Source organism: Galeopterus variegatus, unplaced genomic scaffold, assembly GCF_000696425.1.
Source record: "Galeopterus variegatus unplaced genomic scaffold, G_variegatus-3.0.2 Scaffold192, whole genome shotgun sequence".
In the NCBI taxonomy this organism is placed as follows: Eukaryota; Metazoa; Chordata; class Mammalia; order Dermoptera; family Cynocephalidae; genus Galeopterus; species Galeopterus variegatus.
The window spans coordinates 754,366-782,287 of NW_007726303.1; the positions used below are offsets into that span (position 1 = coordinate 754,366).

The following is a 27,922-nucleotide window of genomic DNA, read 5'->3' on the forward strand; positions in this document are numbered from 1 at the left end:
GGTTCCAGCCCTCAAAACCCCACAGAAACACTGATTTTTAACAACCCCCCACGGATGAGAATACCCTTATGGGGGCCTGGGAGTCCAGCTGAGAGTTTCCAACATAGTGGTAGGGCGAAAAAACATGACAATAGGTACATTGAGAGGGTAAGAAATACAGTATTACTTTACTCCTGTCACCCTTCCTTCAAGGTGGTGCAGCTCAGTGCCAAGAGAGACTTTGGCTCCTAATTTCTTCCACAGAGGTGAGTGAGAGCGAAGTGAGCACCATCCTGCCTCAGCATTGCAGGACACTGCCCAAGAGGCCAACTTACCCCACGGATGAGAATACCCTTATGGGGGCCTGGGAGTCCAGCTGAGAGTTTCCAACATAGTGGTAGGGCGAAAAAACATGACAATAGGTACATTGAGAGGGTAAGAAATACAGTATTACTTTACTCCTGTCACCCTTCCTTCAAGGTGGTGCAGCTCAGTGCCAAGAGAGACTTTGGCTCCTAATTTCTTCCACAGAGGTAAGTGAGAGCGAAGTGAGCACCATCCTGCCTCAGCATTGCAGGACACTGCCCAAGAGGCCAACTTCTGTCTTACCTTACTCAGAACCCTAAGGGGATAAGCAGGGCTAAATGGTCTGGGGACAGCTAGGAGCAGAGAAGAGGAGCAGGTGCTCATAGCAACCAGCATACAGATCTAACCAACCAGCTGAAGAGCCTACTAATTAGCTCATGGACTCCACCAAGAACCCTGCTCACAAACCCTGAAGGACACCTCAGATGTGGACATCCTGAGCTAGCTGAAAAGCACCTCCAGCACTCCACATGCCCCCTCAATGGCCAGTATCCTACAATCCCCCAAAGATGATATGCATGCTCCCCTGCACATGTCACAATTCCTCATAGACAGCACACAGATATCAATAGCTGGCTCAATTCAGCTGAACTGGGAAAAGGTATACAACATTGAACACCTCAAGGAACCGCCTTAAAGAAAATAAATGGGTTTCTCAGCACTCAACCTGGCTTTTCAGGATCAAGAAAAAGCACATAATCCTAAGATTTCTCCTCCAAAAGGGAACAAGAGGAGTGGAACAGACATATCCATAAAAAAGATCTGAGAGACCCTCAGATTCTCTCACTGAGTTGATTGGTGAAGATCTTTTCTGAAACCAGTCAGTAAAGACTGGAGGAGGTGAATACTTCTTTAAATGCAAAGAGAGCAATGCAAGGCTTCAAGGAACATGAAAATCAAGGAAACATGACACTACCAAAGGAATAAAATAAAGCTCCAGTGGCTAACCTCAAAGAACTAGACATCTATAAATTGCCTGACAAAAATTCAAAATAATTGTTTTAAGAAGTCTAGTGATCTACAAGAGAACAAAGAGAAAACTAAATGAAATCAGGAAAACAATAAATTTAAAAATGAGAAATTCAACAAAGAGATAGAAGTCATATTTTATAAAAATCAAATAGGAGCACAGAAGATGAGGAGTAGGAAACACCAGGAAAATGTGTCCCCACCTAGACAATAATTGCACTGGCAGAATCGGTCTGATGTAGCTATTTTGTAAATCTGGAGTCAATTGAAGGTATGAAACTTTCAGGGGAAGGCTTAGATGGTAAATTGCAGTTAATTTCAGTCAATTTTAGCTCTTAGAACAGTAGCACCTACCTATTCTCCACTCCCAGCACCATGGCAGGCAGCTATGCACATGTCTCTGAAGCAGCTTGCACATACCTTGCAGGAAACGGGGCAGGGGTGCAAAAAGAATCCTATCTTGCAAATATCAAGGATCTATGTTCTGATCACTGATTCTGCTTCTAAAGACAGAGACATAGACAAAGAAGTGGGCAGCCATTGTTGCACCTGCCCTAATTCTTGCAAGCCCCTCCTCCTCTGGCTAAAGTGATTCCCAGAGGATTTAAAGGTCCAATGCCCTTCTTCCAACACCTTAATTTTTTCTCATTCTCTTCTTTAGAAAGCTGGACATTAAAGACTAGAACTTAAAAAAAAAACTGCATATACAAGGAAAATTAGAAAATGATGCTCAGGGAAAGGCTCCGAAAAGACTTGAGAAAACCTTAATATTAGACCTCAGGCTGATCTTTGGCACAAAGACAGCCTACAATAACAATAATAAAAACATGAACAAAAACAATAAAAAATCAAGCCCTAGGGAAAAGAGCAAATCTCATTTCCATAGTTATCACATTATTAAATTCAAAGGTTCAGTTTTCAAAAAATCTCTATGCATACAAACAGGAAAGTATTGCCCATTCAAAAAAAAAACAACAACTAGAAACTATCCCTGAAAAAGACCTGATGGCAGATATACTAGACAAACACTTTAAAACAACATTATATAGTACTAAGAGGCTCAATATAGCAAGAAGAGAACAATTTTAAATATTTATGCATCTAACGGGAAACCATCAAATTATATGAAGCAAAAACTGACAGAATTGAAGAGAGAAATAGACAATCCTAAAATAATAGTTGGAGACTTCAATATCCCACTTTCAATAATCAGACAGAGCAATCAGACAGAAAATAAGTGAGAAGATAAAGGACTTAAACTAATAAACCAACTAGACCTGACAGACATAACAAAATACTTTACCCACAAACAACAATATACACATTCTTCTCAAGTGCATGTGAGACATTTTCCAGGATAGACCATATGTTAGCCATAAATTGTCTCAATAGATGTTTTAAAAAATCATACAACTTATCTTCTCTGACCCATTGTGGGTCAGATTAAAAAAAATAAATATCATACAACTTATCTTCTCTGACCCATTGTGGTATATTAATTTTTTAAATCTATTGAGACAATTTATGGCTTCGTCACAATGGGGTGAAGTTATAAATCAATAACAGAAGAAAAATTGGAAAATTCAAAAATTTGTGGAAATTAAACAACACATGTAAACACCAGTGGATCACAGAAGAAATCAGAAATAAAATTAGAAAATAATTTAGAGATAAATGAAGACAAAAACACAATATAACAAAACTTATGGGGACACAGTGAATGCAGTGCTAAGGGAAAATTTATAGCTACAAATGATTATATTAACAAACAAAAAAGATTTCAAATCAACAACCTAACTTTACAACTTAGGGAATTACAAAAGGAAAGGAAAACTAAACCAAATGCTAGCAGAATAAAGGAAATAATAAACATTAGAACAGAGGTAAAGAGAATAGAAAAATGATAGAGAAAATCAATGAAACCAAAAGTTGGTTCTTTGGAAACATTAACAAAATTGACAAACCCTTAGCTAGATGGACTAAGAAAAAAAGAGAAAAGACTCAAATTACTACAATCAGAAATGAAAATGGGGATGTCACTAATGGGTCTACAGAAATGAAAAGGATTATAAGAGAGTACTATGAAAGTTTGTATGCCAACAAATTGGATAACCTAGATGAAATGGAAAAATTCCTAAGAACACAAAAGCTATCAAGATCAAATCATGAAGAAATAGAAAATATGCATTTATATATAAATAGTAAGGAGAATGAACCAGTAATAAAAATCTCCTGATAAAGAAAAGCTTTGGATCTGATGGCTCAATGGTGGATTCTACCAAACATTTAAAGAAGAACTAATATCAATACTTTTCAAACTTTTCCAAAAATTGAAAAGGACCGAACACTTCCTAATTCATTCTGTCAGGCAAGCATTACCCTCAGACCAAAGCCAGACAGAGATACTACAAGAAAACTATATACCAATATCCCTCATGAACATTTATGCAAAAATACTCAATAAAATACTAGCAAACAGAATTCAGCAGCATATTAAAAGGATTATATACTATGATGAAGTGGGATTAATTTTTGGATTGCAAGGATGGTTCAACATACAAAAATGAATCATTTTAATAAAATAGTTACAAAATGAAGAACCCCCCCCATACGATCATCCTAATTGATACAGAAAGAGCGTTTGACAAAATTCAATATGATTTCATAGTAAAATCACTTAACAAACTAGGAATAGAAGGAAACTGTTTCAACATAATAAAAGCCATTTGTGAAAACCCTAAAGCTTCTACCAAAACAAAGAATTGTTAGAGCTAATAAAAGAATTTAGCAAAATGGCAGAATACAAAGTCAACAAAGTAATATCAGTTTCATTTGTTTATGCAACCAATGAGAAAAGGAAATTACAAAAACAATTCTATGTAAATAACATCAAAAATAACAAAATAGTTAGAATTAATTTAACTAAAGAGGTGAAATGCTAGTACAATGAAATCAACAAAACATTGCAAAATGAAGTTAAAGAAGATAGAAATAAATGGACACACATCCCATGTTCATGAATTAGAGCACTTAATATTGTTAAGATGTCAATACTACCCAATGTGATCTACAGGTTCAATGCAATGAAAATTCTAATGAAGTTTTTTGCAGAAATAGAAAAACTTATCCTAAAATTCATATGAAATCTTAACCACGAACAGTCAAAACAATCTTGATAAAGAAGACAAAGCTGGAGGATTCAAACTTTCTGATTTCAAAACTTACTACAAAGCTACAATAATTAAAGCAGTGTGGCAATGGCATAAAGTCCAACAAAGCCCAGAAACAACAAATGAACTTTGACATGGGGGCCAAGACCATTGAACGGGGAAAGGATAGTCTTTTCACCAAATGTTGCTGGTAAAACAGTGCACCCACATGTAAAAGAATGAAATTGGACCCTTATCTAACACCATATACAAAAATTAACTCAAAATGGATCAAAGACCTATAAGTAAGAATTAAAACTATAAAACTCCAAGAAGACAACAAAGGGCAAAACTTGATGCATTGGATTTGGTGACAATTTCTTGAATATGACTCCAAAGGCACAGGAATGAAAAAATAGACAAAAAAATGAAAAAATTGACAAGTTGAACTTCATGAACATTAAAAGAATTTGTGCATCCAGAAATAACAAAAAATCCTAACATTCATAAAGAACAACAAAAGAGCCTGGATAGCCAAAACAATCCTATCCAAAAAACTTTTTAAAAGCTAGAGATATTACACTATTTGACTTTAAATTATGCTACGAAGGTATAGTTACCAAAACAGCTGATACTGGCATAAAAATAGATACATGGAACAGAAGACCAATGGAACAGAAGAGCGAACCCAGAAATTAATTCACATATTTACAGCCAACCGATCTTTGACAAAGGCACCAAGAACATACATGTGGGAAAGGACAGTCTCCTCAATAAATGGTGCTGTGAAAACTGGATATCCATGTGTATGAGAATGAAACTAGACCTGTATTTGTTGCTATATACCAAAATCAATTCAAAATGGATTAAAGACTTAAATATAAGACCCGAAACTGTAAAACTCTTAGAAGAAAACATAGGGGAAATACTTTAGGATGTAGAACTTCGCAAACACTATATGAATAAGATTTCAAAATCACAGGCAACGAAAGAAAAAAGAAACAAATGGGACTATATTAATCTAAAAAGCTTCTGCACAGCAAAGGTAACAATCAACAGTGAAAAGACAACCTAAAGAGTGGGAGAAAATACTTGTTAACTATGCATCCAAGAGAATATACAAGGAACACAAACAACCTAATAGTAAAAAAATCCAAATAATCCTATTAAAAAATGGGCAAAAGAGATGAATAGACATTTCTCAAAAGAAGACATATGAATGGCCTACACGTATATGAAAAAATGCTAAACATCACTAATAATTAGAGAAATGCAAATCAAAACTACATTGAGATATCATCTCACCCCAGTTAGATTGGCTAGTATAGAAAAGACAGAAAATAACAAATGCTGGCTAGGATGTGGAGAAAGGGGAGCCCTTATACACTGTTGGTGGAAACGTAAATCAGTACAGTCATATGGAAAATATTATGGAGGTTTTTCAGACAACTAGAGATAGAAGTACCATATGATCCAGCAATCCCACTATTGGGTATATCCCCACAGGAATGGAAATCAGCATGTGGAAGGGACACCTGTACTCCCATGTTTATTGAAGCTCTATTCACAACAGCCAAGATATGGAATCAACCTAAATGCCCATCAATAGACAATTGGATAAAGAATATGTAGTATATATACACAATGGAAAACTACTCAGCCATAAAAAAGAATGATATTCTGCCATTCACAGCAGAATAGATAAGCTTGGAGAAAACTGTGTTAAGTGAACAAAGCCTGGCACAGAAAGAGAAATCCCATATGCTCTCACTCATGAGTGGGAGCAAAAAATAAAGGAGGAAAGAAAGAAACAATAATTATAATAACAAGTTGAACTTTCAGAAGGAGAGAGCAGAACTGTGGTTACTAGAGGCAACAAGAAGAGGAAAAGGGAGATGGGACATTGAGAGGTTAGTTAATGGACACAAAACAGCTAGATAGGAAAAATAAGTTCTACTGGTGTACAGTTGAGCTAGGCAACTATTATTAACAATAATTTACTTCATATTATCAAATAGCTAGAAGAGAGGAGATTGAATGTCCTCATCACAAAGGAATGATTAAGTATTGTAATGATGAATATGCTAATTACCATTTGGTCATTGCACACTGTATATATGTATTGATATTCAACTCTGTACTCCACAAATATGTATGTCCAGTATGTTTCAACTAAAAAAAAAAACCAAATTATAAAAAAATCTAAAAAATAAAGAAGGAAAGTTTTCAGTCTTTCATCACTGAGCAGAATGTTGTCTGTGGGTTTTGTTAAATGCCCTTTATCAGATTGAGGAAGTTCCTTTCTATTCCGAGATTCCTGAGTGTTTTTATTACTTTGTCAAATGTTTTTACTGCATCAATTGAGATTAGCATGTGTTTTTTTAAAAATTAATTTTATTAATGTGATTTTTACATTGTTGATTTTCTTATATTGAACCACCTTGCATTTCTGTATAAATCCCGCTTGGTCATGGTATATAATTAATCCCTTTAATCTGCTGCTAGATGAAGTTTGCTAGTATTTTGTTGAGAATTTTTGCATCTATATTCATAAAGTATGTTGGTCTGTAATTTTATTTTCTTTTGGTGTTCTTTGTATGGCTTTGAAATTAGGGTAATGCTGATGTTATAGAATGAGGTAGGAAATGTTCCCCACTCTTGTATTTTTTGGAAGAGTTTGAGAAGGATTGGTGTTAATTTTTCCTTAAATGTTTGGTAGAATTCACCAGTGAAGTTTTGTCATGCCAGACTTTTCTTTGTTGGGCGATTATTGAATACTGACTCAATCTCTTTACTTGTTATAGCTATGATCAGATTTTTTCTTTCTTCCTGAGCCACTCACTTTAGGTAATTCAACTGTTTCTATGAATTTGCCCATTTCATTTTGGTTATCAAATGTTGGTATACATTTAAGGTAAATAGTAATGTCCCCAATTTAATTTGTGACTTTACTTTTTTTACATGTTTTCTCCTTTTTTTCTTACTCTAGGTAAAGCTTTGTCAATTTTTTGACCTTTTCAAAGAAATCAACTCTTGGTTTTGTTTATCTTCTCTCTAATCTTCACTGTCTTCTTTCTTCTGCTAGCTTTGTGATTCACTTGCACTTTTTCTGTTTCCTTAAGGTGTAGTGTAGGTTGCTAATTTGAGATCATTCTTTTTAATGTAGATATTTATAGCTATTATTTTCCCTCTGAACATTGTTTTGCTGCAATACATAAATTTTGCTTTTTATTTTTATTGGTCTCAAAGTATTTTTAAATTTTCTTTGTGATTTCTTTTTTGACACATTCATTTAAGAGTATGTTGTTTAATTTTCAAATATTTGTAAATTTTCCAGTCTTTTTTCTAACTTCTAGTTTCATTCCATTGCCGTGACATAAAAATTTGTATGATTTCAAATTTTTTGAGGCTTGTTTGGGGGACTAATATGTTTTGTATTGTAGATGCTCCATGTGCCTTTGAGAATATGTATTCTGCTGTTGTGAGGAGTACCCTATATGTATCTGTTAAGGCTAGTTGTTTTATAGTGTTGTTCAGGTACTCTATTTACTTTTTTTTAATCTCCGGTCTACATGTTCTATTGGTTATTGAATGTAGGCTATTGAATTCTCCGACTATTACACAACCTAATTCTCCCTTCAACTCTGTCAATGCTTGCTTTGTATATTTTGGGGCTGTGCTGTGTGGTGTGTGTGTGTGTTTATAATTGTTGTATCTTCTTGATGAATTGACCCTTTTATCAATATATAATGGCCTTTGTTATCTCCTGCATCAACTTTGGACTTGACTTAGGGTCTACTTTGTCTAATATTTATATTGCCACCCCAGCTCTCTTTCAGTTACTATTTACATGGAGTATATTTTCTCATCCTTTTACTTTTAACCTATTTGTGTTTTTGGATCTAAAATAAGTCTCTCATAGACAACATACAGTTGGATCACATTTTAATTTTATTTATTTGCTTTATTGAAAGATAATTGATTATATATATTTGTGGGGTACAGAATGTGAACAATATGTGATCAAATCAGGATAACTAGTATGCTCGTGTTTACAAAACATAATCAGTCTTTGTGAACCTTTAACTAATTTCTTGCTAATCCCCTTCCCTCTCCTCCCTTTTCACCTCTAACAACCACAGTTCTCTTCTCTCTTTCTTTTTTTTTTTTAAAGTTTGAAGTATTATTATGGTTTCTGTTTCTTTTTTTCCTTTCTCTCTCTCTCTCTCTCTCTCTCTCTCTGTCTTTATTTAAGCTCCCACTTATGAGGGAGGACATGTGGTATTTCTCTTTCTGTGCCTGGCTTGTTTCACTTAACATAATTTTCTCTAAGTTCATCCATGTTGCTGCAAATGGCATGGTTTCTGTTTCTTTTTTTCCTCTCTCTCTCTCTCTCTCTCTCTCTCTGTCTTTATTTAAGCTCCCACTTATGAGGGAGGACATGTGGTATTTCTCTTTCTGTGCCTGGCTTGTTTCACTTAACATAATTTTCTCTAAGTTCATCCATGTTGCTGCAAATGGCAGAATTTAATTCTTTTTTTATGGACAGAGTAGTATCCCACTTAGTATATGTATCACATTTTCCTTATCCAGTCATCTGTCGATGGACATTTAGGTTGGTTCCAATTCTTGGCTATTGTAAATAGAGCTGCAATAAACATAGTAGTGCAAGTATCTCTTTGATGTGATGATTTCCATTCCTTTGGGTATACACCCAACAATGGGATTGCTGGATTGTATGGCAGTTCTATCTGTAGTTGTTAACATATTTTTATTTTTTAACATTCTATCAATCTTGGTCTTTTAATTGGTAAGTTTAACCTACTTACATTTAATGTGATTACTTATAAGGAATCTTCTGCCATTTTTTTTTTTTTGTCTTTTTCCGTGTCCGGCAACGGATCGCAACCCTCAGTGTCGCCCCCGTACCGGACCGGGACCGGCAACGGGATCGCAACCCTCGGTGTTGCTCCTGCGCCTCGCTCAGCCAGTGAGCGGGAACCGGTCTGTATGTGGGATCCGAACCCTCGGCGGGAGCGCCGCCGCGCTTCCCAAGCGGCGCACTAATGCAGTGCGCCACCGGGCCGGCCCTTCTGCCATTTTTTATTCATTTTCTTTAAGTCATAACTTTTTTTGTTCCTGAATGGCTCCAATACTTATCTTCTCTCTAATCTTTACTGTCTCTTTACTTTTGCTAGCTTGTTTAATTTGTTCTTTTTCTATTTCCTTAAAGTGTAGCCTTCTTTTTTGTTTGTTTGTTTTTTCCTAGTGTACCTTTTTGATTCCCTCCTTGTATCCTTTCTGAGTATTTTTAATTTTCTTAAGGTATACCCCAGTGATTACAATTAACATCCTAAAAACTTATAACAATTTATTTTGAATTGATACTAACTTAGCTTCAATAGAATACAAAATTTTGCTCCAGTACAGCTTCATCATCTCCCCTTTTGTTGTTGCTATCATAAATTACATCTTAATACTTTGCATGCCCATAAAGAATGATTTATAATTAATGTTTTATGCATTTGTCTCTTAAATCTTATAGGAAACCAAAAAGAGGAGCTAAAAAACTAAAAATACATTAATAATGGCTTTTACATTTACCTATGTAGTTACCTTAACTGGTGTTATTTATTTTTTGTATGTATTTGAGTTCCTGTCTGGTGTCCTTTCATTTAAGCCTATAGGACTCCCTTTAGCATTTCTTGTAGGGATGGTCTACTAGTGATGAACTCCCTCTGCTTTTGTTTATCTGGGAATGTATTAATTTTTCTATCATTTTTGAAGGAAAATCTTTTCAGATATAGAATTCTTCTGATAGCTTTTTTTCCTTCCTTCCAGTACTTTATGTCATCCACTATCTCTGGCTTCCATGGTTTCTGATGAGGAATTGGCTATTATTGCTTTTGCTTTGCTTTTGTTTTTCAAAGGGTTTAAAAATATTTTAATGAACATTTTCAGATGTTACACAACAGAAAATCTTTCAGGATCTTCAATCCACTATATTAACAGAAATGGAAGTCCTGCATTTAAGTTTCTATTTGTTGAAAGATTGTAGGGCAAGACTTTTCTAGTGGATCTCATCTTTCCTACATGTTTGATCGCTTCATTTTAAAAAATTTATTATCTATTTACTTAAAAAACTTTTAAACATGGAAGTGCAGGTATATCTTCAAGATCTTGATTTCAATTTCTTTGGATAAATACCCAGAAGTGGAATTGCTTGATCATATGGTAGTTATTCTTTTAATTTTTTGAGGACATCCATACTACTTTCATAATGGCTCTACTAATGTACTTTCCCACCAGCACTTATAAGTTTTACTTTTTTCAACCACATCCTTGTCAACACTTGACACTTGTTATTATTATTATTATTTTTATTTTGCTCAAAGCCATTCTTACAAGTGTGAGGCAATATCTCAACAGCAAAAATCCCAAATAATCCAACTAAAATTGGCAAAGAACCTGAGTAAACATTTCTCAAAAGAAGACACACAAAAGGCCAACAGGTATATGAAAAGGAGGTCAACATCACTAATTGTCAGGAAAATGCATTTGTTTGTTTTGGTTTTTTTCTATTGAGTGTTTGCATTCCTTATATATTTTTAATATTAACTCCTTGTCAGATGTATGGTTTGCAAATATTTTCTCCAATTCTGTAAGTGTCTCTTCACTTTGTTGATTGTTTCTTTTGTTGTGCATAAGCTTCTTGGTTTGCTATTAAAGAAGATCCCTTGTACACGATGAGTCACTTCTCTCTTGCTGCTTTTAAGATCCTGCCTTTGTCTTTGGAAGATTTAATGACAATGGAACTCAGTGTGGGTCTCTGAGTTTATCATACTTGGAGTTCATTGAGTTTCTTGGATGATGTCTTTCCTCAAATTTGAGAAATTTTAAACCATTATTTCTCCAAATACTCTTTCTTTTCTCTTTCTCTCTCTCTTTTCCCCTTCTGGTACTCCCATAATATATATGTTGGTATGCTTAATTGTGTTCCAGAAGTCCTTTATACTCTGTTCACTTTTCTCCATCTCAATTGTGCCATCTTCATGTTGGCCAATTCTTTCTTCTGCTTGCTCAAATTTGGTATTGAATCCCTGTAACAAATTTTTCATTTTAGCTACTGTATTTCTTAGTTCCAGAATTTCTACATGATTCCTATTGGTAATTTTAAAAAATTTATGCTTATTTTTGCTTCATAATTTCTTGATCTTTTAAAAATTTAAAGTTATTACATTATTCTCTTTGAGTATCCTAAATTATTTTTAAAGTCTTTGTTATATGCTTTTTATAAAATTAATTCCATTAGGGATGATTGATGTTATAGAAGTTAATTTTTTAGCATCTTTCTTAGCATTAAATTTCTTCATACAGTCTGGAATTTTGTTTTTCTCTAGCTCCCCTTCTTTGCTCTCTACTTCTGGTAAACAGTTTTATAGTTGCTCTCTAGCTTGTAGGTGCCTATTCTAGAATTTTTAGAGTTCTTGCTTCATGATTATAGAGGGGCTATTAAAAAATCTAGCTACTAATCTAGCAAGTTAGAAACAGGCCCAAGAGTTATTAAAGAGTTAAAAATCTTCTAGGTACTAGGTATTGTTTTTGTTTTCCATTTGTTATTATTAATTTCTTAGGCAATTGATTTGTAATTAGAGAATATGGTTTGTAATATTCTACTTTTTATAATTGAAGTTTTCTTTGTGGTTTTAATACATGCTTAATTTCAGTAAATTTTCAATGGGCAGTTGAAAATAACATATTTCAAGGCATAAAGTTCAAGATATATTAAATAAATCTTCCATGTTAATTATGTTTCTTTGTTCCTCTGTAGTCTTTCTAATTTCTTGTCTTCTTGAGTTGTTAAATTATATTAAAATCTTTCATTATTGCATTTCTGTTCATTTTTTATCATTTTCTTACTGTTTTTGTTATACTATTGTTACTTCTACATAATTCAGTGCATTAATATTTATAAAAATGTTTCATTGTGGACTGTAGATTTCATCACTAAAAATATAAGCTCTTTTTCATTTAATATATTTTGCCTTGAATTCAACTATGATAGTAATATCATAACTCTTGTTTTACTTTTTCTAGGAGTTGTCTAATATATCCTAGTACTAACGTTTAAATCACTTTTCTTTAGATATTTCTCTTGTTGGGTTTTGTTTTGTGATACATGTAGACAGCTGTTTTTCTTATAAAAACTGAATTATTTTACTTATATTTATTAATATGAAAGAGACATTTCATGTTTTGTCATTTTTGAAAACACACTTCACATTTTTACTTAATTTTCTAGGAGATAGTTTAACACTCCCTTCACCTTTAAGTTGGTGTGATAATTTTCCATAATAAACTGCTTAAGAAGAAGTTTTGGTCAAGAATGGAATGAAACAGCAAAAACAAACCAACAAATAAATAAATACAATTTTTGAAAAAGACTTCTTTTAAAATCCAACACTTTCATCAATTACATTCAAACAAAACACACAAATAATATTTGCATAATATGTATTTTCACTGTTTCTTTGTGGCTGGCTTTCCTCACCATCATGTAAATAATAGAGCTGCAGTCAATTGCAGTTTGTCATGCTAGATCACAGACTTCACTCTGCTTCATATTACTTGAAGGCCCTGGATTTAAGACTCTAAGGGCTTGAAATCCCAAGTTGTCTCATGGCTCCACCAATTCCTATCATGCAAAATTTGTGATAATCTTGCTTGTTCACTTAATATATAGATACTTGAATGACGCTATTCTGGTGCAGCTTCTCCAATGCTGTATTGCTGTCCTTAGTGGCCCTCTTGTCTATGTCATGGAAATGTTTCTTGGCTGACATGTGATAGATGCTCTGTTTTGGAATGTCTAGTTTAGAGACTAAGGTCAAATATTCACCACCACTGCAGTTAAAGAGCATTCAGCAGCAGTCATGGCCAGTAGCTACAACAATTCTGTTGTCTGAGACAAATGATACAGTCAGGAATAATAGGAACCCTTTTTAGAGTTAAAATCTGCATGCTGTTTGAGGCATCAGCAATGAACATGGTGTTGTCATGGCCGGCCCAGGCTAGAGAGCTTCCACTGGCAGAGAAGCCGAACCTGGAACTCAGTCTTCAGTGCCACAAAACTCTGACATCACCTAATCAAAAGGCATCTTGCTGCCCCATGGCATACTGGTTGGCTTTTTACCATTTTTTAAATGTACATAGAAACACTGCATTTGAAGTCACATGATCCTGCTGGCAGCAAAACATCATTGGGATGCCAATCCAAACTGAGGACCATGGAATAAATTGGCTTTTTAAGTAGCTTGCTTACCCACCTGTCATTTTCATACTCAAGTATCAAACAAATGAATCATGCTCCACTACCCGCAGCAATTATGTTCTCTAGGGGGGACCACTTCACAAAAGTAGTTGCCTGATTAATTCTCAGAATCACCAGGTTTAGCTTCTAGGCACCATCTTTCTGACTCCTGCAAATGATGATGTGGTCACAGCTGGGAGCCCAGCCAATACCTGTGGTGTGTTCATTGTGCTACTGGAGTTCATGAGGTTTCACCCACTGTCTCCCATTCTTATAGATGTAGGCTTTGTGATTATTGGAGCCAAGGACAATCTGGGTATGACCCATGTTCCAGGCCTGACAAGTGATTAGTTCTAGAAAATATTGTTACTGAGACAAAATTCTTGGGGCTTTCAAAGGGTAGAAAGCTGGGATTGGGGTACTCCAGACAGGCTTAGAGCGGAGAATTTGAAGACTCTGGTCAGTTGACATGAACAGACACTGCCATTTCTGCCACTTTTATTTATTTATTTATTTTTGTCTTTTTGTCTTTTTCCGTGTCCGGCAACGGATCGCAACCCTCAGTGTTGCCCCCGTACCGGACCGGGGACCGGCAACGGGATCGCCACCCTCGGCGTTGCTCCCGCGCCTCGCTCAGCCAGTGAGCGGTAACTGGTCTGCATGTGGGATCCGAACCCTCGGGCGGGAGCGCCGCTGCGCTTCCCAAGCGGCGCACTATCCAGTGCACCACCGGGCCGGCCCCCATTTCTGCCACTTTTATTGCAGGTTATACTTTTTTTTTTCATGCTTTCTGTATTTTCTTATTTTCTTTTGTATATACTTTTTGTATATACTCCTTTGGATAATTTTTAAGGTTTGGGGTATTTTTTCTTTTCTAGTGGTTACCTTGAAGATATAGTACTAATACCGTAGTTCTTAAATTATCATCTATGTATACTACCAATTGATTTCCCCTTATGAAAAGTGAAATTAGTATAATTCCTCTTCCTTCAACTTTTCTTTGTTCTCAACTCACCCCCAATTTACCACCAAATTTAGTTATAGAATTATTAACTCTTTTGTTGGCTACCTTAACCTCCTCTTTACCTCCTATATCTTTATTTTAAAATTACACTATCGTATTTATATTGTTATGGACTTTAAGTTTACATTCTATTTTTTAATAATATTTATCAGAATTATTTAACTTTAGTTCTACAATTAAATGAATTAAATAATCATTACTTGTCCTTTGACGACCTCTCCATGCATCTTTTTGTTGGCTGAAGATCATCCTGTAATACTTTTTTTTTTTAAAGGCTTATGGGGACTTATGATTCATTTATAGTATTCTATTATGCATATACCACAATATATTCATAAGGTAATGTGCCAGACTATAGATTACATACATTCGAGGCTTGAATTTTATTGAATGTTATTAATTTATTTTTTGGTTTTTTAATTCAAAATCCTATTTATTAGAAATGAATAAATGTTTGTATTTTTGTTAAAAATCAGAAAACGAGAAAGTTTTTCACTAAATGTAAAAATGTTAATTATAAGGCAATTTCCTATGAGTCTTGCAATTATTTCAAAAAATGCTAACTACTGAAGGGTTCTAAATGGGTAAGTATGCACAGTATGAGGTTTATACTGCTATTACTATTATTTTACTCCTAGTGTTATACTGTTGCTCCAGTTAAGGATTGCTGTAACAAGAAGTTATATTAGTATCCAAAGCTGTACAACATGTCTTTTTTCCTTTGTTTTCAGTACAGTTTGTATACGTAGTCACTAATACCTTTATATAGATGAATCTTGTGGGCTTGAGATCCCCCTGCAATCTTGCCCTACATTTCTGTTTAATATTAAACATGGATATTTAGCAACTCAAACTCATTTTCCTTCCCTTTCAAGCCAGCTATTCTTTATGAGAGCTACTGTCAACTCTCTGTAGCCATTATTTCCTATGCCTTACCAGTCCTGTTCCACCACTGCTCCCAATCCAATCAACTGTAAAGTCGCTCATGGCAAATCCTTCACTCCTTTTAATTTTCATTGTTGTTATTCTAATTAGGCCCTCATTAGGTCTACTGCAACACCTTCCTAAATTTCTTCCTCCTTCACTAATAAATTATAGATTACTAGAAAATAATCTTCCTAAAACATGTTATAAGCAACCCAGGGTATATTTTACACAGAAAGAGTTTACATAGAAAGACATTTATCTTCTTTCAGAAGCCTTATGATTTTATTCTGTGAATTTGTGGGAAATGAAATGAGTTTTAAAAATAAAATTACATTGACAACATTTTTAGAAACAGAAATTTAATAATCAATGTGAATCCTTTTAAGTGCAAAAAAATCCTTCATGAAAGTGATACACAGTTGACTATTTTACCCTTTATATATCTAAATTTTCATAATCCATCTTTTCTTAAAATATGAATAAAAGTAGAATGAGGCAATTGTGAGAAGAGAGTTGGAGACTTTGACAGATTCACATTTATAGATATATTGAAGATGTTTATTAATAACAACATGCCTAACTGACCTCCAGATTAGAATTATAACTACAAGTTCTCTTTGCTACTTCTAATAAATATAGAAGTGGGCTCGCAATATTCTTTTATTTATTTTTTCAATGTTCTAGAAAAGAAATGATCATATGCAGAAATTATGTGAATAAACACCGTGAATGCATGTTTTTCTAAAGAAAAGTGTTATTACTCTTTTAATAGTTTTTATCTGACATTTGTCACAGTACATGCTATACAAAGTGACAGGTGATGGGCCAGCCCGTGGCTCACTCGGGAGAGTGTGGTGTTGATAACACCAAGGCCACGGGTTCGGATCTCATATAGGGATGGCCGGTTTGCTCACTTCGGAGAGAGTGGTGCTGACAACACCAAGTCAAGGGGTAAGATCCTCTTACCGGTCATCTTTAAAAAAAAAAAAAAAGTGACAGGTGATTATAAGATTATAAGCTTTGTAATCATATAGACTTGATTTAAATTTTAGTTTTGCTAGTAATTATATGACTTAAGCAAGTTTGGTTTTTTAATAGCTTTAATTTATTCATTTGTAAAGTGGGAATAATACCATCTACCTTATCTCAGATAATATGTACAAATCATATGGCATATTGCCTGACACGTAGTAGAAGGTCAATAAATGGAACTATAATGTTGGTTCTTCCTGTGACATCAATAACACTTGTAAAATACTAATTAACTTCATAACAGTTTCTTTAATATTAATATTGAACTAATGGCAATAACTAATATATTAGTGCTTTGCATTTAATAATATATAATTATCTCATTTAATCAAATTCATATAGGATTATATATAATTAGATATTAAATGCTATAAATTATATGTGTTATAACAGTTATTTAATTTAGACACAATAAGATGAGGTATGTGAATATGCTCCATAAAATTTGGACACCATGTTCTATGGCCTATGTTCAAATCTCAACTCTACCATTTATTAACAACATAACTTCAGCTTCTGCTCTGGAAAAAAGAAAAAAAAAAAAAAAGATTGGGAATAGTAACAGTAACCTTAAAGAGTTACTAAGAAAATCAAGTAAAATAACATGAAATTATTTTGTAAACTCTGAAGAATAATGCAAAGACAAATTATTGTTTTTTTGTTATTTTAACCATGATATTAGTAGGATTTAACATTATGGTTTTAAGTCAGAGTAAAGGAAACAAAAATAAAGGTAATCCAGGGCTGGCCCATGGCTCACTTGGGAGAGTGTGCTGCTGATAACACCAAGGCTGTGGGTTTGGACCCCTATATAGGGATGTCCAGTTAGCTCACTTTGGAGAGCGTGGTGTTGACACCACCAAGTCAAGGGATTTCTAAAAATAAAAACAAAAAGACAAACAAACAAGAAACCATGCTGGAACAAGCAGACAAAACTTGTTAAAGAAAAATTTATGAAGGCCTACTTAATAAAGCCTTACTTTATTTCAGAGTTAGACATATGAAAACGCCTGTGACCACCATAAAAAATAAACTAAAAGTGAATCAAATTTACTATAACTTCCTTAAAATTAAAAAATGGCCAGAGTTCCATTCCTTTATGTATCCGACTTTTCTTTTTGTTTTATTTTTTGTTAAACAGGATTAATTCTAAATGATACTAATACACAAAATAGGGGAAATTACTCGACAAAACCAAGCTCGTTTATATGATTATAGTCACAAAGGCTCTATATGTATGACTATTCAATGTTTTAAAATGTTTTCATGATAAAAAGAAAACAAACAACATTACATACCTTGGTGTGTAATGATTTATAAAAAAAAATTTTGTAAAATGATTGTTAACAAACAAAATGTTGAATGCTGCCAACAGAACTGTATGGGTTTTCATGATAAAAAGAAAACAAACAACATTACATACCTTGGTGTGTAATGATTTATAAAACATAATTTTGTAAAATGATTGTTAACAAACAAAATGTTGAATGCTGCCAACAGAACTGTATGTTGATTTTTAAGAAAGTCTTTTTGGAAAGCTATCAAACACTGTCATCTAGGAAACTTGTGTTATTCATGGATTGGTTGGTAAAAATGTTCAGCCAAATGAATGTAAGAAAACTTAAAATTGTTGGCTTTTGCCTACCGTACCAAGATCAGCCTTAAGATCTGTTGGCAGACTTAACTTTCTTGATCCTTTAACTGAAACAACAGAAAAAGGAAAAAGGCAGTTGTTAATTATATAAAATTAAAGAGGAATGTGGGGAAACAGTATGATTTATAGTATAATTATTAAAATCCTGATGAACATTACATTTAGTGAGCATGTATGGAAACAGAAATATTGTTCCAATATTTGTTGTAATTCAGTAGTAAATATTTAATATGCAAACAGAAACATGAGAAAAGCAATTATTCTTACAGTAAATAAAGTGTATCTTTACATACTTTCACATGTGGTGTGAGAAGTTATTTCTTATTTAGTTTGAAAAGAACCAAAAATTAATTTCAGACAAATATAATTGGTAAAGAGATATTGCAACAAATGTATAAGATCACATCACAAATAACAATGGAAAGGGTAGACACTGATCAACCCTGTCAACTTTTTTTTTTTAAGTAGAAAGAAGAAAATTCTATTATATATGATGTAGGCAAGGAAACCTTACTATGCCTATGGTAGAGGAAATGATGACATCAACATTGAATACTATGATGTTGAATTAGGTAGATAAAATCTTGAAAATACAAAATATTTGATAATAAACTGAATTATATTATTATAAATCAACTAGAAAATGTTTGCATAAACCAAGAATATTCCTACAACTTATTAAAAGATGTCCCCCTCAGTATTTATCTGTTAATAAAAATTTTACATTGGGCACCTCATAAAATATTTAACTGGAATGTGTGTTTCTACAGGAAAAAATGCATTAGGGAAAATTATGTTAGAAATCTTTTCTGTCAATTAATACTTTATTAAGACTCAGACTACCAATTAATTTATAACCTTTAATGAGTGATTTTCCTTACAACCAGGAAAGTTATTTAAAAATAAAGATGCAGAATGATACAGTAGAAAGAATATTAAATTTAAAACCAGAAAACATCTCACAAATTTCTGAATTGTTACTACTACCCAGTTATTTCACTTTGGAAAAATCCCTTTGTCAATCTGCAGCTTAATTTTCTTATCTGTCAAATAACATTATTGATATGATCTCTGATGTTTCAGCTCAAAAATGATTTATAACACGTTTATGATAGATTTTATAAAACTAAATATGAATACAAACCCAAATATACTCTTCATGTGTCACGGAATAGTACTTGTCTTTTGAGAGATAAGTAAAAATTTAAAACCCATTCTTAATTTACAAGTCATACCAAAATAGGTGGCAAGGTGGATTTGTTACACAGTTTGTAGTTTCCTGACTACAATTTGCCAAGCTAAACTACTTATAAAAGAAAACATAAATATTATCTCTATTATAAAATAATAACAGGCAGTTGTCTATGAATAAAAGAGAACATAAGTATCATCGCAATTATAAAATAATAACAGGCAGTTGTCTATGAATAAAAGAGAACATAAGTATCATCACAATTATAAAATAATAACAAGCAGTTGTCTATGAAAAGACATTAAAAAATAAGATTAAGAGGAAGTCTAATCAGATTTTAATAATTTGGGTTTAGAATGAGCACCACAAACAAAAAGATGTTATTTACATCAAAATATGGCAAACTAAATAAACATACGCAATAATTGTGCTTCAGAAGAGGTTGCTAATAAGTATATTTTATAAACTGATTCATAATTTAGATGGACTGAGAAGGTCCACTTATTTAAAATAATTTTTCATTTAATTTCTTAACAGGAACTAATACATTATTATGTAAGGATTTATTTCTTAAACTATCTTTTAAATTGTTTCTGTCTTATTTTTAAATATAGATATCACTTCTGTGGGCCTTTCAATGTGATTATGATTAGATTTTTTTTCAGGTTAACAGGTTCTTCTGGGGGGGGTCTTTTTTGAGTATTAAAATTTTTCATTATATCTATCTTTGATCTTCCAATTTCTGATGAGGAATATAAGGTGGCAGTTACAAGGGTAGTAGTGCCCTCTTAGAAGAGGCTAGATACCTTACTTTCCCTCTTTACAGCTCCATACAAACTCTTGCTTTTCTCCAGGGTAGGTTTCCTGGCATTTGATGAAGGGAAGTCCAGTTTTTAAGAACACAAAATGTCTTAATCTCAGAAATATTTATGTTTCCCTTCTTCTGTGAAATGGTGATAATAATAGTTCCTCCTTCACAAGTATCTTTTTAGGATTAAGTAAGGGAATATGTGTAAAAGCACTTAGCGTGTGTCGTATATGGCAAGCACTCAACGTTAACTATTATTTTCATTATTAAACTTCAGTTAGCGAAAAAAGATTGTCATTCTATGGTATTCTATGTCAAAAATGATTTATCTGAGCAACATGCACTGTTTAAAATCTAGTGTCTGTGATTAAACATAGCACACTTGATAAAGCCCTTGATTGTATATAGTACTGTTACTTTGCTCTGCACAAAGTACTTCCTAAGATTCCACTGTTTTTTCAAGAGCGATATTACACACTTGATTCATAATAAGCTTATTCTCTATAAAAATCTCCTTAATTCAGTAGGTTAGAGCATGGTGCTGTTAACACCAAAATCCAGGGTTCAATCCTTGCACCGACCTGTCACACAAAAAAACCCCCCAGACAAGAAAAAAAAAAAAAAAAAAAAAACTCCTTAAATCACATTGTCCATCCTCACATAGAATGGTCTCTTTAATTCTTCACGCCTTGAAACATTGCCTGTTGAGCTCATAGAAAATAGTACAGCAAATAGTACCACAGGTAATCCAGATGGGATCAGGGAACACTGCAGCAGCAACTGTTAGACTTACAATTGTTTGATTTCTTATGACCCTAGTCCTGTTAGATCCTGGGTAAATTGTCAGTAAATTCTTCTTGTTACTAGTAAATTCTTCTTGTATGCTGTGGCATACTTTTTGAAAATAGAAACCAAATTAAAAACAAAGGAAAGAAAATTCATAGAATTATAAACTGAAAAAGGTGAATTTTCTTCTATGTAAATTATACCTCAATAAATCTGACTTAAAAAATTCAAAGAAAGGGGCCGGCCTGGTGGCGCACTGGATAAGTGCGCCGCTTGGGAAGCGTGGTGGCGCTCCCGCCCGAGGGTTCGGATCCCACATACAGACCGGTTCCCGCTCACTGGCTGAGCGAGGCGCGGGAGCAACACCGAGGGCTGCAATCCCGTTTGCCGGTCCCCGGTCCGGTACGGGGGCAACACTGAGGGTTGCAATCCATTGCCGGACACGGAAAAAGACAAAAAAAAAAAAAAAAATTTCAAAGAAAAGCATCCCCACAGATAGGGTTAGTCACTTACCTAATCACATCTATCAACTTTTGACTTACCTAGAAATTATTAAGTAGAGTGGCATGAGAGACCAAAGATGATACAAGTGAGTGAAGGACTGGCTGATGGCAAAATACATAATAGTATTTATCTATAAATTCAGGCCTAAAGATCAGATGATGGCAAAGCCCGACAACAGCACCTTATTATAAATCTTTGCAAAACTATTCATCCCTACTCTTAGATTCACGCCTCCCAAATTTAGGTTCAATTATAGTAATGAGGCAGGGTAATAATCAGTCTGGTGGCTTACCCTAGTTTATGTGACAATGAGGTCATATGCTCAGCCCTAAATATGAATAGAAATTCTAGCATTAGAATATGGTTTTGCAAAGGAGGTTTCATGTGTCTTGATTGTATCATCTCCTTTAATCACCTGTATACTCTTGTGCCTTTTTGCTATATCCTAATTCAGTTCAAAGACAACAAATGTGCAGCCTGGTTCATCAGAAGGATGTTGTACTGGCTTCAAGTAAGTCTCAGTCAGATCCTTGGTTCTACATCTGAATTAAAATTTTAGGAATAGATTAAACCCCGAATCAAAGTCTGAATATGGCTACTACTTTAATGAGAAATAGTATAAAGAGATAGGTTAGAAGTTTCTAATTCAAAGCTTTTAATTAGTTGTTTCTGAATTTGAAACAACTGGATTTACTTTTTGATTTCTAGTGAAGAATTTCTACTTTGTTATGGATAAGCTATAACTAATATTTGGATGTTCAGAATGACTGGGGACCAGACTCAGTCTCTTTAGGCCATAAATGTTCACACCTGCTTTTAAAATAACCACTATTAAATATTATTGAACATATATATTCTGGACACTAGCATACAATTAAAGTTAAGAAATTTGCTAGTTATAATGTTAGGAAGTGACAGGTTAAAATGAAAATTTCTCTGACTCCAAAACTATGTCCTTTCCACTAATCGACACCATCTTCCTGATATAGAAGGTACCACCTGTGTGGTCTAGATATCTTCTCTAAAATAAATAAATCTACCATTAAATTAAAATAAAAGTTGTTGGGCCGGCCCAGTGGCGCACTGGAGAGTGCGCCGCTTGGGAGCGTGGCGGCGCTCCCGCCGAGGGTTCAGATCCCATGTGGAGACCGGTTCCCGCCCACTGGTTGAGCGTGGTGTGGGCGCAACACCGAGGGTTGCGATCCCATTGCTGGTCAGTAAAAAAGACAAAAAGGAAAAAAAAATAAAAAAAACATAAAAGTTGTTTAGATTAAAATGTTTGTAAAGTTTATTTACCTATGAATTTATCTATTTATTGATTAACCGACTGGTTTGAATATAGTAACAAATTTCATTTGTCTCTATCTTCTCTAAGCCAGAAACTGAGATAGGACAAAAACATTTGGTTTGTATAAGGGTACTTCAAAAAGTCTGTGGAAAAATAGAGTTGAAAGATAATAAAAATCTTTCCATGAGGCTTTTTATAAAAAGAAAAAAAATTTTTTTTTGATATCTGGCCAGTATGAGGATTTAACCCTTGGCCTTGGTTTTATCAGCACCACACTTTAACCAACTGAGCTAACTGGCCAGCTCCATTAACCTTTTGAAGAATCCTCATATATAGGCAAAATTAAAAAAGCAAAAACAAAACAGAAGCATTTTGGAGTCACCACGCCATGGTGGAGCCCTGAAAGGCCTACATGCTGCTAAACTTTGTTGCCTTTTTCCAGTTTTTTTTTTTTTCTTTCCCAGAAATGTATCTCATATTGATTTTTCTCATTTAATTAATAAACACTAGGGGAAAAGCTTAGGTTCTCCAACCACAAATAGCTAACTTTAAATTTCATCTCTATTCACTCGAATATTCTGAGATTTAGTTTTCTAATCAGAAAAAGGCATATCCTGCTAGTGTCGTATTACATAAGAAAAAAACAAACTACTATTTGTAAAATTATGGGTAACAATTATCATTATCTTCCTTGACTACTGAAGTGTCTCTGGTTTTCACAATTGCTTCAAGGAAATTTGTTTTCACTCACCATGAAGGACATGTGTTTTCAGCACAAGTGAGAGTAAAGTTTTGAGACAAATTGAAAAGTCTAGAAAATTGTGGAGATATGAATAACTTGTTTGTTCATAAAAGAGATTTTCACCTTCACCTGGCAAGTGATGTACTTGATTCCTCTGTCTCACAGCTGGTATTTCATTCCTATAAAAGCCTGGTGCTGCCTCAGGAGTTCTGGTAGCAAGTCCTAAAGGAAGGGAATACAAAACTGTTGGCATGTAATTTCTTAGTCCAAGAGAACCAAAATTTTTTACCTTAAAGGTGAATTTTGTAATAACTATTTGGAATGGTCTCTATTTTGTACCTTTATCTGAAATAAAGATCGGAACTTCCACAACAGAGGACTGTTCAGAGGGAAAAAGAAAGTTTTTGAAGGATGTAGTGGGTTTGTAGGCACATAGTATTACCCAAAAGGAACATTCAAACTAGGCTATAAGAACCAGCTCTATCCTAGCACTGAGAACAACAGAGTTGAGCACTTCTTTGTTAATGTAGTGGGTTTGTAGGCACATAGTATTACCCAAAAGGAACATTCAAACTAGGCTATAAGAACTAGCTCTATCCTAGCACTGAGAACAACAGAGTTGAGCACTTCTTTGTTAATATATATTTTTTTTTTTGTCTTTTTTTCCGTGTCCGGCAACGGATCGCAACCCTCAGTGTTGCCCCCGTACCGGACCGGGGACCGGCAACGGGATCGCAAGCCTCGGTGTTGCTCCCGCGCCTCGCTCAGCCAGTGAGCGGGAACCGGTCTACACGTGGGACCCGAACCCTCGGACGGGAGCACCGCCGCGCTTCCCAAGCGGCGCACTATCCAGTGCGCCACCGGGCCGGCCCAATATTTTGTGACACTAACCTCTGTGATATTTTAATAAAGATAAATATTTCTGGGCCGGCCCGGTGGCGCACTGGAGAGTGCGCCGCTTGGGAGTGTGGCAGCGCTCCCGCTGAGGGTTCGGATCCCATGTGGAGACCGGTTCCCGCTCACTGGCTGAGTGCAGGGCGGGTGCAACACCGAGGGTTGCAATCCCGTTGCCAGTTAGTAAAAAAAAGACAAAAAGGAAAAAAAAAAAAAAAGATAAATATTTCCATCACTCTAGCCTTTACTTGAACTTGGTACCATAATAAGTCTATTGTGGATTGTAGACAGTGAAAATTATGAGGGTGGATGGATATGGTAGCAGCAGTATCAGGACCTGATGCTAGCCTAGAAAAAGATGCTCATCTGAACAGAGGATTAGGAAAAAAGGCACACCTTCAAGTAAGACATACTAGAAAAATATACACCTTCTGGAAAGACACAGAACTAGGGTGAAGTCTTGGTGAGTTTTCAACTTTTTGTACAAAGAGACAGTGGCTATTTTCTTTAGGATATTGCCGTTCTGTGCAAGGTAAGTGGAGCTAGGGCTGAATGTTAGCACTACTTACCCTCTTGGGAGGTAAGTTTGTGAAGTATACAAATTGCACAGTCTTACCTGGTGAGTGAAAAAGGTTTACACAGCTTAGAAAAAGTACTAAAACTTTGCATAACTGTTAGTTTAATGTTTGTTTCTGAAGATAGACTGTAAGTTCTATTTGTGATGGAGTATGTTTATTTTGTTCATTCATTTATCTGCAGTGGATAGCATAATGTTTAACTGTAGAAACTGAAAATTATTTGCTGACTAGTTGAGTGAATAAGTAATATGAAAGCATTATATTACTCTGAGAACATCAGCTTTCTGGTTGGTTCATTAGATTTTTTCAGCTCCCAATCTGTACTCTGTCTCTTTGATTATCCTCAAGGAAATACTTAATAGACTGAACTTCACTGTCCTTTACCTGTAGTTCATTGCGGTATAAGGGAGTTTGAGATCCACATAGGAAATCAGATTATAAAATGATTGCTGGTTCCTGACTTCCCTAATTCCCAAACTTTCCTATTCAGAGACATTTGCATCAATGTTTTCATCTGTTTTTAGCATATCTAAAAGGGCAAGAGTCTGAGATTCTCAAATAGAAATCAGTAGGGGAGGTAAATACTAAAAAATATATTTTCAAAATGTTTCATAGGGCAACGGTTCTCAGGTGGTCCAGAGACCAGAAGCATTATTATTAGCTGGAAACTTGCTAGAAATGAAAAACCTCAGGCTCTATTGCAGACCTATTGAATTAAAATCTCTGGCTATACATCATTCAAAAATCTGTGTTTTAACAAATTCTTCATCTGCTTCACTTGATTCTGATATAGGCTTAAGTTTGAGAACAACTGCACTAGGGTGAATAAAAAGGAAGAGAGAGAAGACAAGAATAGTATTGGCCCCTTAAATGCTATGTATACGTTTTTTTTTTTTAAAAGAAAGGTATACCCATATACAAACATAACAATTGCCATTATTAATAAGACCTCATGGACTATTTCAGGCTGGCTTGTTAGCTCAGTTGGTTAGAGCACAGTGTTGAAAACACGAAGGTTAAGTGTTCAAATCCCCTTTGGATCCCCATACCGGCCAGCCACCATTAAAGCAACAACACGGAGACTTTTATTAGGAGGGCATGGCTGCTTTTCTTAATTTCTCAAAAGTTAGACTGCATTACAAATATTCTAGTTTTCTATAATTACATATGTTGATTCTGCCAATGTTACCTAAACATTTTAATTGTTTATATTTTCATTCTTCCCTACCTCTAGAGACAATAAGTTTTATGAGTTTTGTAAACTCTACTGTTAAATTCTTAAATATGTTTTCTTCATAGTTATGTTTTAGTTTTATGAGATTGGGCTAAAAAGTCTGCATTTACCCTTATCATACATTTCCCAATGATCTAGATTCAATGGCAACAATTCCTACAACAATATCAAGAGATTGCAGAATGCAGTTTTAGGTACATGTGTTGCTACATTTTACTTTGTGGGCTTAAAAAGACTTTCTAGTATAACACAATTAATTATTGTTCTTTTTGTGGGAAATGAATGGAATCAGGAGCTATCATTTCCAATATTCTTAATTAAGATAAAGTAAACTCTGTTGGCACTTTCCCCAGTAAGATAAATTTCACATATTTTAACAAATATAACATTTAACAATTACAAAGGTGTTATAAAAAAAATCTCATTCTTCAATTATGATTCCTTATAATTTAAAGTTGCTATGAAAGAAGAGTGGGATCTTCCCAGTAAACAGGTATCAGATAAGGTATTGAAGTGATAAATGACTCTTATCATAGTCCATTATTTCTGCCCCACATAATTTAATACAAAAATAGGCAAAGCTGTCCTGCTTTGAAGCAATCTACTTGATTGCATGCAAAGTCCTCTGAGTCAGCCTTGTCAAAAAAAAAATGCGTGGTTGTTCCCAGATCTGCTCTAACATTAATAAAAGAAGAAAAACATCATAGGTAGAGGGCTAAAAGCAGGATATCTACCAAAAACTTATGACAATTATCATAATTAATTATGAAATATTGAAAGCCTTATGCCTGGGACTGGGAATAAGAAGATGTCTGCTGACACCACATCTATTAAACATTGTACTGGAGGTCCTAGCCAATTTCCTTCTTTAGACAGAAGAAATAGAACTGTCATTTTCATCGGGGATGTAATTTTATATGTAGATAATCCAAAAGAATTTACAAACTAGTCACAGACAATTAGAAAAAGAAATAAAGACTAACATTTACAGTAACAGGAAAAAAATCAAATACAAAGGAATGAACTTAAAGATGTGCAAGAACTCTACAAAGAAAACTAAAAATATTACTGAGAGAAAGAAGACACACATAATTGGAGAGACACCAAAGAAAAAATTGAATATTGTTGAATATGTTAATTTTGCTCAATTGATCTATAGATCCAATGAACTGCAATAAAAATCTAAGCATGTTTGTGTGTGAACTGACAAATTCTTCCTAAAAGTTATGTGGAAGCACACAACACCTGGAATAGCTATAACAATCTTGAAAAAGACCACAAAAAACAAAATTGGAGAACTTACACTATCAGATAGCAATACCAAAAAGCAACAGCAATTAAAACAGTGTGGTTTTGGATAAATGATAGATAAATGTGCCAGCGGATTAGAATAGAGAGTCTCTAAACACACACACACACACACACACACACACACACACTCACACACACACACACACACTCTCACACACACACACACACACACACA

The 27,922-nt window shown here is 34.3% G+C and overlaps 1 protein-coding gene and 1 pseudogene across 1 annotated transcript in view; both read right to left on the reverse strand.

Moving 5' to 3' along the window:
- The window catches only part of STXBP5L (syntaxin binding protein 5-like), a gene marked incomplete at its 5' end in the record, with an annotated part of 166,822 nt that overhangs the window by 40,162 nt on the left and 98,738 nt on the right, over positions 1-27,922 (reverse strand). The window contains one exon of the mRNA XM_008564944.1: positions 23,860-23,952. Coding sequence (XP_008563166.1) covers positions 23,860-23,952 — 93 coding nt within the window. The remainder of the gene's footprint in view (positions 1-23,859; positions 23,953-27,922) is intronic.
- On the reverse strand, positions 13,083-14,244 carry LOC103583601 (annotated as a pseudogene).